General features: G+C 37.9%; 1 protein-coding gene across 3 annotated transcripts; it reads right to left on the minus strand.

The window, feature by feature from the left end:
• Positions 1 to 2,329: 2,329 nt before the first annotated feature.
• On the minus strand, positions 2,330 to 10,583 carry LOC309385788 (C-type lectin domain family 7 member A-like). 3 transcript variants are annotated; one of them, XM_081940508.1, is made up of 7 exons: positions 10,411 to 10,583; positions 9,540 to 9,618; positions 8,327 to 8,436; positions 7,585 to 7,635; positions 7,358 to 7,494; positions 4,968 to 5,077; positions 2,330 to 3,027 (listed from the first exon to the last, which is right to left on the minus strand). In XM_081940508.1, the coding sequence occupies exons 3-7, from the start codon at positions 8,379 to 8,381 to the stop codon at positions 2,919 to 2,921; spliced, it is 462 nt and encodes a 153-aa protein (XP_081796634.1). In that variant the 5' UTR covers positions 8,382 to 8,436; positions 9,540 to 9,618; positions 10,411 to 10,583; the 3' UTR covers positions 2,330 to 2,918. The 3 variants fall into 3 exon arrangements, with proteins under 3 accessions (XP_081796634.1, XP_081796632.1, XP_081796633.1); XM_081940506.1 differs by having other exon boundaries at positions 8,267 to 8,436; XM_081940507.1 differs by lacking the exon at positions 7,585 to 7,635 and having other exon boundaries at positions 8,267 to 8,436.
• Positions 10,584 to 10,861: the final 278 nt, after the last annotated feature.

Below are 10,861 nucleotides of genomic sequence, written 5' to 3' on the forward strand. Positions count from 1 at the left end.
ACATCAAATTCGGGAACTAATTCTGCTGTGAAATCATTCATTGCCATTTCAGAGGAGTAAACAGTTCTCAACTAATTGTAAAGAATGTAATTTCCTCTAAATGTTAGTTTTGAGGACATGGAAAGGGTTATAATATTTATTTAATTTACAAATGCACGCACAGGAAATAATGTGGGAATATCTACTTTAGGCAATCCAGTAGCTATCTGCATCTAGTCTCAAAGATAGAGCTGCTGAGCACGAAGAAAACATCAACAAGTCTTCAGTAGTCCAGACTATCATTCTAATTATACTCAAAGGCATTAAAATTTTAATATTGATTTGTTAATCCTGATTACAGACATACAGCAGATCCTTATACTAGCCTCTATTGGGAAAGCTCATTCCCATTAGTCTTAAAGGCCATTGTAAAATATCACACCAGTTTTTGTGTAACCTTAGTTGCTTCCTTGTGTCATAACAAAAAAGTGGAACTTTACTCGAGTTTGCTAAATAATGTGCACGCCATTCCCATGATGCAATACATCTTATACTGTGATTAAGGCATCTCTGTTAGATTGCTTCCTATGTATGGTTTTCTCTGATAAAGAGATCTATTTTGCATTATCCAACCAAAACACCTCAATTGTTTTCTTGTCTTACAAAGAAATCCTTTTCGTTAGAACGGACCAAATCATTCATGTTGCCCCCCCCCCCCCAAAAGCTGCTAACTTCTTCCATTTGTGAATCCTCCACTTTATTTCTGTCCTTTGGAAGGGAAGTCACCAGGTTAATAATGTAGCAAAATTGATCAATGAGAATTTCCATACAGGATCTTTCCTGCAATTCAGAACCTGCTGCTGTGGACCTCCCCAGTCTCGTGATACTATGTGGGATGGAAACATCAATTTTCTTCTGGCTTTGTATGGCAACTACCACTGGGACAATGGACTAAATGAGTTAACAACCTGAATCAGCCAAGTGTTTCTCCCAATGATGAAATTCACCTTGTCATATCTTTCTTTGTTAGTGGAAATAAATTGTAGAGACACATAAAGGCTATTTTCCACAGGTCCAATACAAGGAGATCAAAATAGTTCATCTAATATGCACCAGCATATTCTAGGAGGAAGAAGTTAACTTTTAAAAGACCAAATAGGAAACACATTATTTTTGTATACTCAAAACCTTTTGGACCGGGGGGCCCTGCGCACAGTCACTCACGCGCTGGTGACGTCTCGTCTGGACTACTGTAATGCTCTCTACATGGGGCTCCCCTTGAGGTGCACCCGGAGACTGCAGTTGGTCCAGAATGCAGCCGCGCGGGTAATCATGGGGAGATCGAGGTTCTCCCATATAACACCTCTCCTGCGCGAGCTGCACTGGCTTCCTGTGGCCTACCGGGTGCGCTTCAAGGTGTTAGTCACCATCTTTAAAGTGCTCCATGGCATAGGGTCTGTGGGATCGTGTCCTGCCCCATACATCCCTGCGGCCCATTCGCTCACACAGAGAGGGCCTTCTTCGGGTGCCGTCCTCTAGAGACTGTCAGAGGGCGGTGCCCAGGAGTAGGTCCTTCTCTGTGGCGGGTCCCACCCTTTGGAACGACCTCCCCCCAGACATCAGGACAACAACCGATCTCCGCTCCTTCCGCAGTAAACTGAAGACCCACCTGTTTCGGCTAGCCGGCCTGGCATAATCTCGACAACTGTTCCACCCCTTGGTTAATTTTAATTGTCAATGTTAGCTTTTAAACTTTTATTCTTATTGGGGTTTTAACTTCTCTGATTATTGTATTTATTTATTTTTACCTCCTCCTTTGTAGTCCGTAGACCGTTGCTTGTGTACGTCGTCCCTTGTGTACGTCGAGTCCCTGTGGGGAGAGGGGGCGACTAATAAGTCTGATAAAATAAATAATAATAAATAATAATAAGAAAAGGCAAAGGCACATATGAGAAATGGACCCATTGTTTTATGCAAGTTTATGAGCACAATAATCATCCTACTGCTTGCTTTATTTCTGCCGTGAGGGAAAAACAACCATAGTTTCTTTTTATCTGTTGGCCTGGTGTGGAAAGCCCTAATTTTGTGTTGCTTTATATGAACTAGCACCCAACTGGTTAACATAAAGCAATACAACATGCACAACTCAGGATGTTAACAGGCCATACAAACAAGTCACCTTTAAAACATTAAATTGTTAATGCTTTTGCATGAAAAGAGCTTGAAATGAATATATGTACATATTTTGCTCTAGCAGAGTACAGCACAATAGTTCAGTTTTCCAATGTCTGATAGTCATTGGCATTTACTTTGCTGATTTGAAATAACAGTCATAGTTCCTTTGGAAAATCTTTATTTTTAAAGCAGCAATATAATACAGGTTGATATAGAATAGAATAGAATTCTTTATTGGCCAAGTGTGATTGGACACCCAAGGAATTTATCTTCGGTGCATAAGCTCTCATTGTACATAAAAGCTTTAAGTGATAAATCATAATCATAGCCATCATAAAATTACATTAATCATAAATCATAAGATACAACACAGTGATAGAATCAACATAAATCATACTAGGAAACTAAATAAAACAATATAAATATCTGTTAACAAAGTTATAGTCATAAGTAGAAAAGGAGATAAGCAATAGGAAAGATGAGAAGAAGAATATTAATACAGTCTTACTAAATAGTGAAAGTGTTGTGGGAATTAGTTGTTTAGCAAAATGATGGCAGTGGGGGAAAATACTATATTCATTCAAGGAGAAATTACATCTAAGGGTAGAATTCCATGTAACCTGAAATATGTTGGAAAGGAATGCTCATTCCAAATTTTTAATTGCATTACGATAGATTCACTTTCTTATCAGGGCCAACGTTCATGAACTGAGAATAGAATTCTGATCCGATCTTGCTGTGAATTTCCATTGCCCAAAGAGTTTTTATACCTTCTCTTCACAAATGAAGCGGTTTGATTCAGAGCAAGATCTTGAAGAGATGGAATTTAATCCAATTGCAACACAGTCGTTTGTTTTATCTTGAACTTTAAATCTATGTAGGGAAATTGAAAAAAAACAGAACTTTATTTACAGGAAATGGAGCACAGTAGTAATCATGAATAATGTCAGAAACTTCATTTTTATATGGGAGCTAAGAATACAAATGAAATAAATATACACGGAGGTGAAAAACTGGCAAGATTTCATATAAATTCTTTATCACAGCAGTTTGAAACGTAGGCAATAAAAAGATATACATAATCCATCAAGATAACTAGGTTTTGTGAATATGCTTGCTGGCCTGACCCATCTTAGAGGCAGAAGATATATTTTTCAGCTCACACAATTCGGTCATGCCCCTCACCAGAAGTCATGTGATCAGTTTTATCCTTATTGGGACTTTTCAGTCACAGATAGCCAGAGGTTATTATAGAGAGTTCAAACCTCTGCTGGGAATTGCAGTCATAGATTTTTACACTTATATATACTGGACATTAGTAGTTGCAGAAAGAGATACCCAAAACACCATCAGAATAGAATATACATTTCACCTTCCAATGACGGGTGAATTAATGCCTGAGCATTTGCCATATGTCATGTTAAATCTAGGTAACCTGCGGTCTTTTTTCTTTTAGCCGAGTGTATTTTTTATATGGGTTACTTCTCCATTTAGGTTGCTTTTCCAATAGATCAGCACACCCCATGGGATAATTACTCTATCACACTTTCTCATACCTGAACACCTATCAATTCAAGGATCGACTTATCCACAGGTGGGTTTATTTGTAAGTATATACAATAATATTTTTTCCCACAACAATCCAGAATAGCTCTAGCCACAGACATGGAGAACTGACTTCCCCTTCATTCTTTGTTAGGAGCAGACTACCTTTGAGTGAAGAGGGGCCCCTTTTTAAATGCCCAAAGCTGCAGTGGACAGAGTAATGGGTGCAGCCACAAATAAGAGCAGGGTCAGGAGCTTTGGAATTTAAAATGTTTTTCTTTTTTTCTTTTTTATAAAAGTTTTTTATTATTATTTTCAAAGCAAACACAACACATAAAATCTTCCTTCTTTACATACTGTAGAAAGTGTATTAGTTGGTTACAAAAGACTTTCGTGCATCTCTTCCACAGTCATCAAGCAGAATTCATATTAACTCAAGTATTTTAACTCAAATATTTATACATGTTACCGTCATTATACTTCCGTTTTCATCTGACTATAATTGTTTAAACATCCTTCATCATAAAATATACCAAGATTTAATACATAACCACATACTGCCATTTCATTTACTATTTCTAAAATCCTCCAATGACACTAAATCCTTATGTCCTATTCTAGCTAAACATCCATAATATTTAATAACAAAGTTTTCTGTCCTTCTTTCCAAATCACTGTTTACAATTTACATCCCATTTCCTTATGTTGTACCCATATATATGTGTGTGTGTGTGTGTGTGTGTGTGTGTGTATAATTATTATCATTATCCCTCCATTATTTGACTATATCCTGCATCATATCATTTCCCCCTTAATAATCAAGACTTAAATGAATCTAATTTAATTCTTTTTTAAATTAACCTTTATATATAATCCAAAAGGGTTTCTAATCTTCCTTTCATGGGTACCATTCAATATTCATATCCAGTTATTACTTATCATAGCACTACACATTGTATACATTATTATCATTATCAATTATTTATTTAACTATATCTATTATCACTAAATTTCGCTAAGTTTAGCTAGTTTTAAATTATACTCTTCCATCTATCAACCTGTATCTTTCCAGTAGCAAAACAGTCTCATATCTTCTGCCATTTGTGGTGTCAGTCCTCTAATCATCTCCTTAATCAACTTTGTATGGTTTTCTTGAAGGCCAGTCAAGGTATACATCCATACTTGCTGCCAGATGCAGTCAGCTGTCCAAAGGTGGCCTACTCCTACTCTAAGTAAACAATAATGATTAGAAGTCTAATAAAACTTACATGTCAGGCTGAAACTTTGTGTTGTCAATCCACTTCCACTGTTCATTGGAATTTCTCCGTCTCAAGCCAATGAAGTAATCTGCATTTAGGGTTTTGTTGTTCAGGAATGCCTGGATAGGATACACAGGAACAAAATGTTATGAAATACAATGACACCAAATTCTGTTATGGACCTTCAAAGTATCTATAGAATAAAGGAAAAGGACAGACCCTGTGTAAACCTACATTATCTGCATAAGTGACATACAAATTGCATCAACCTAAACCATGCATACCTTATGCATTACAGATAGACCTCGACTGACAACATTAATTGGCCCCCCAATTATGATTGTAAGTTGTGATGGTCAGTGTTTGGGTTATCACATGACCTCACCCGGTTTTGTGATCTTCTTTGCAGTTGTTATTAAGAGAATGTGGCAATTGTAAAGCAAACAACCTAGTTGCTAAGTGAACTCTGTAGCTGTTAAGCAAATCCACCTCTGGCTATGGGACATTTTTGGACATAAACTAGAAGAAATTGCTGGTTTCTGCCAAAAAGGTTGCAAATCACAGTCACATGATTGTGGGATGCTGTAAATGGCCATAAACGTGGGCCCGTTGCTGAGTGTCCAAAATGCAGTCATGTGGCTGTGGGGGAGGGCAGAGAAGCCTTTGGAACTGGGTTATCAGTATCCTTTTCAGTACCATGTTTATCACTATCTCTACAAAAGCTTCTATTTCAAATAAATACAAAGCATTCCTTATTGGTTTCAGTATAGTATCAATTCCAAGCTCTCTGGAATTGGGCCAATCAAATGCATATTCTTTAAGGAAAGAAAATTAAAACAGAATTAAAAGCATTTTAATTTCAAGATCTCTCCCACACACACACAGTATTTGTGAAAGTCATTTCCTCACAGTAGCTGAGGAGAACGGACTTCCAGATTTGTGCTGTTCTACAGTATTTTTAGAATGTTTTGGTTATACCACTACGTTTCCGCAATCAAGGGGGGGAAATAGTAATTAAAAAAAAAAAACCTCACCAACACTTCAAAAATATTTTGGCTGTTACTTTCTTCTAGAATCTAAACCTTGCAATTTGTGCGGTTATTTTTCAGAGGCAAAAATACCATCTCAGCTGAGGGAATAGTTGCCATGGTATCTAATATCTAGAACAGCTTTTAAAACTAATTTCATAATAGTTGGGGTAGCTATACAGTTGTTTAATATCTGGAATGTTGCTGGTTCTTAATCTATCCCAAACATCTATGTGCGTTTTTAAATTACAATTTTTCTTTTCCTGAACTAATTTCTTTTCACAGGGCTTTCTTCTTTAAAATAGATTCAGTGGTGCACCACTTCATTGTTTTTCTGGTCACCTGAGGTTATTTTATCTCATGTGACTGGAAAAATGATGAAACAATGTACTGTTGGGATTTAAAAAGTGAAAAAAATAGATACAGGTAGTTCTTGCTTACAACAGTTAATTTAGTGATGGTTTAATGTTACGACGTCACTGAATAAAGTGATTTATCACCATTTTTCACACTTAAAACCATGGCAGCATCTCCATGGTCACATGATCAAATTCAGATGCTTAGCAAATGACTCATATTTATGACGGTTGCCGTGTCCTGAAGTCATGTGATCACCTTTGGCGACCTTCTGACAAGCAAAATCAATGGGGGAGCCAGGTTCACTTAACAGCCATATTACTAACTTAACAAGTGCAGTGATTCACTTAACAACAGTGGCAAGAAAAGTCGTAAAATGGGCAAAACTCAACAAATGTTCCACTTAGCAACAGAATTTTGGGCTCAATTTATGTTCATAGGTTGAGGACTACCTATACTTCAGAGAAAGAAATAATGTTTTTTTTTAAATACTTCAGACCTGATTTGAATACTTTGCTAGCTGTTGCCAAAGCAGCTCTCTCTGGCTAGATTTTCTTAAACTGAACCAGAGTCAAACAGGCTTGAGCAAAAGGAGAGCTTAAGGAGTGCTGCAACTATGCCCTAATTTCCATTTAAAGGTAAATTGTTTGCCTGGGGATTTATTTAGCATACAGCAAATACATGGACTTCGGACACAATGTGGTGGATATTTTGTCAAGGAGCACCATTGGATAGCATGATAGTGTGGACCAAATGGCCAATAACAAGCCAGACTACATTGAAGAATTGGCCGTTAACGACAGTTGTCAGTCAGACATCTTTGTAGAACTCCTGGCTCTCTAAATACATGGCAATGGATAAACGAAACAGGCCTTTTCAGGCACTAAAGTCAAGACAGCTTGTCCAGGGAGAGGGGCAGTTATACATTATTTTATGGAAGTGTAATGAGTTTTAAATGCTTGTCCCAAAATACTTGCTAATTTTTTTGTTTTACTATGCACTCTATCTACTCACCAGTTCTGCTTTGCTGTTGATAATGGCAAGATGAGAATTTAAAGAGACACATTCTTTTTGGCTTTCATCCCATGTTTTTAGCAGTGTAGAAAAGTGGTAGCACTTTCCTTCATACAGAGTCCACCTTAAGGAGCAGCCTAAAGAATACGAAGAAATGGCTTCAGTGCATACCAGGGAGGAGAAATCACATTGCTAGCTCACTGGTGGCATTCACATTGCAAACTCACTGGTTTTTCTTGGTGAAGTGATTTTGGGGACTTCTGAGAAGATCTGTGAAACTGAATACAAATGACTCTTAATATAAGCAGGCATTTAAAAAGCTATCACGGTCATTCACAAAAAATGTTCACTAAATTCAAGCCCACCTACTTCCTCCCAGCTGTATTATCCTTCTCATATAGAAGGCGACTCTTTGCAGTTGAGAATTTCCTTCCATGATCCATAAAAACTTCCCATGCTAGTTAAAACACTGATAGAAATGATGTGTAACTTGTTCTAACAGAGCAGGGATGTCAAACTCACGACCTGCAGGCTGGATGCGTCATGCGCTGGCCATGCTCATGCCCGGTTTAGCAAAGGGGAAAAAAGTTGTGCTAAGTCACATGATGGCATGACAAAGTGAGTTTGACACCCCTGGAATAGAGCATTGAAGTTTGAATAAGATCTTTCTGTTTCTATCTCTGTCTCTCTGTCTCTCTCTTTGTGTGTATGTGAGAGAATAACAATAATAACAACAATGGCAATATATTTTGCTTATGGAATTTTGGTCAGGGCTACATTGGTCAAAAGAACTGCTATGGTTGAAAATGGACACATCACAAGAATGACATGACGTGCAAAGGAAGCAGTATTAACCATTATTTTCTAAAATTAGAAGACTGATAATAAAAAAATCAATATAATACATACTATATACAAAGAACAGAGAACTGCCTACTAGCTTAATAATCAAAGTTGGCACTAGTGTACCCATGAGTTTCCAATCCATATTAGTCTGTAGTTTAGATGCAAAACACCAAGACATTTTCCTTTTGCATTCAGACTGAAATCTTCAGTTATGAGTCAGGCTTTGCTTGAATCTGAAATATAAAGTGAGCTATGTCAAATTAAATGAGGTATAGTACTTGTTACTACAGGATCAGGCAAATACTACTAAGTTAGTAAATGGAAATCAATACGTTTACTTAGTAAACTGATAATGACTGCACGGAGAATATGAATTTTACAATTTCTGAACTTCCTTTTCCATTTATTTTATTTCAGGTTTATTCTTTCTCTATACAGTTGATCAACAGAAATTTACAAGACTTAGGGTTCTTCCTCGCAATAATAACATGCATTTCTCCAGGTTTTGACTCAGCAAAACAATATGCCTGTTTAAATTGTGTTGCCCCCATAGCCCTATTCTACCCCAGTAAGAAGGTCAGCAGTGGGGTAGAGTGTGTGGGATAAGCATAAGAAAGTCTCTGGGAAGGAGGCTTGAGTCACCTTCCAGTTTTCCAAAGGAACCTGATTTCTGAAATGTAGCTGTGTAGTTGATCCCAAGACTACAGATGTAGTTCCAGGCATGGAAGACAAATGTGGGCCAAAGAGGAAGGAACTTCATTTTTCATTTCTCCTTTATTGTATTTTCATTCACACAAACAAAATAGTCTGCCAGCTATTCAAAACTGAAAAAAAATCTATAGCTCTACAGCATTAGACCCTATTTCTTGCATTTTGCTTCAAAATGAGATTGCCTGCTGTCTTCCCCTCTTCCCCTACAGCATGCTTTTCTTCCATTATGTGTGTTGGTGTTAGATGTGTGTATAGGGAAAGGGAGCTTCTTGCACCAATCAACTGGCCTATTGTGGAGAAAGGCAGGTTTCTTGACAAGCAGCTCCAACCAAAAGCCTTGAGCATAGTAGGCAGAGAACAGAGGATATCATGTAGAAAGGAGGTATTCTTTGAGAGAATCCCACAGGTTTCTCTCTATAGATTCCAAGTCCTAGTGCTGCCTCTTTCATCTCAAAGCCCCTCTTGGCAGTTCCTCCTCCTCCCCCACCAACTTTCTGCTTCATTCCATTGTTTCCTTCTCCAATGACGTGGTTATGTGTTAAGCAAAACCACATCCCCCATTCGTCATGTCTTGCTCAACTGCAGCTGGTTATTACAGGAAGCTTGCTTCCTCTCTTCCTCTTACCTTAACCAGATTTGCTGAGCAATGGAATTGTGTTTTTGACACACCTACGTCCAACCACAGAGCAGAAAGAACAGGAAAGCTGGGGAAGAAAATGACAAACATGAAGTAGGGAGAGAAGGCAGACAAAGATGGGGTTTGCCAATGGACCAAAGTCATTGACAGTGTTTCTTTTGTCCAAAGACCAACTGCCCGAACAAAACAAGTCAAACCAAATCAAACCAAACCAAACCCAATCCAACCCAACCCATGCACATACTTATACATCTGCCCAGTCTCTCTGGGAACTGATACTCAAACTCCAGGCAATTGAAAGGAAAGGAGCATGTCCATAGCAGCCTCAAATGCCAATAGAATTGAGCACATCCCACTCCCTATTCATGTCTCAGCATCTCATCAAGCAAGCATAGTAGCTCAAGCCTATGACCAAAGTTTTATCAGGAGAAGAAGAGGGAAAACAGCTTTAAAATTGGAACAGTTAAATAAGAATCTAAACTGTCTCCGCTGTGTGATATCTTAAATTGGTATGTCATGAGGTGCTGACCTTCAAACAGTCCCAATTAGAAGGGCAGACAAAAAGAGAAAAGGGGCAATTCTTAATTAACACCCCAAACATAAAGAGCTAAGTTTTGAAACCTGGTACTGGGCAAAGTCATCCATTTTACTTCCTATTACAGTCAAAGCCATTCTGTCAGGTGCTGCAATTTGTTATCAAATTATGAATATAGTCCATCCAAATTCTCCATCATTCCATTCTGAATGGAAGATTTAAATGTCCATGTCAATTTAATTGACCATGAATCCCAGAGAAAGTTAAACTGATCTGAAACAACCCAGAGAGGTTCTTAGAGAAAAAGAAACAAAATAAGCTCACCTAAGAGCAAATGAGATACTGCCTCTGTTTTCTTCCACCGTAGAATTCTTTCTCTTTGTGCGTAAGAAGACTTCATTGCGCCATTTATGTCTTCTTAGCTCTTAAAGGAGTCTTATTTTCCTTCCTCATTTGCTTCCCTTGGACCACGTTTACTTCTTCATTTCATAAATATAGCTGTGGAAATTTTCTCAGCTGGTTAAACCAGGGGTGTCCAAACTTGGGAACTTTAAGACTTGTGGACTTCAACTCCCAGAATTCTGGGAGTTGAAGTCCACAAGTCTTAAAGTTCCCAAGTTTGGACACCCCTGGGTTAGACTATGGGGCTGCCTTTCTTAAGATATGCTATTTCTCCTTTTAAAAGTTGACATGTGCTTTTACATGTGCATCTACATGCATATGACAGCAGTATTGAGAACGTAATTGGAAGAGTGTGTTTTGTTCTCCTCCTCCC

Source organism: Natrix helvetica (assembly GCF_964273705.1).
Source record: "Natrix helvetica genome assembly, chromosome: 2".
Classification (NCBI taxonomy): Eukaryota; Metazoa; Chordata; class Lepidosauria; order Squamata; family Natricidae; genus Natrix; species Natrix helvetica.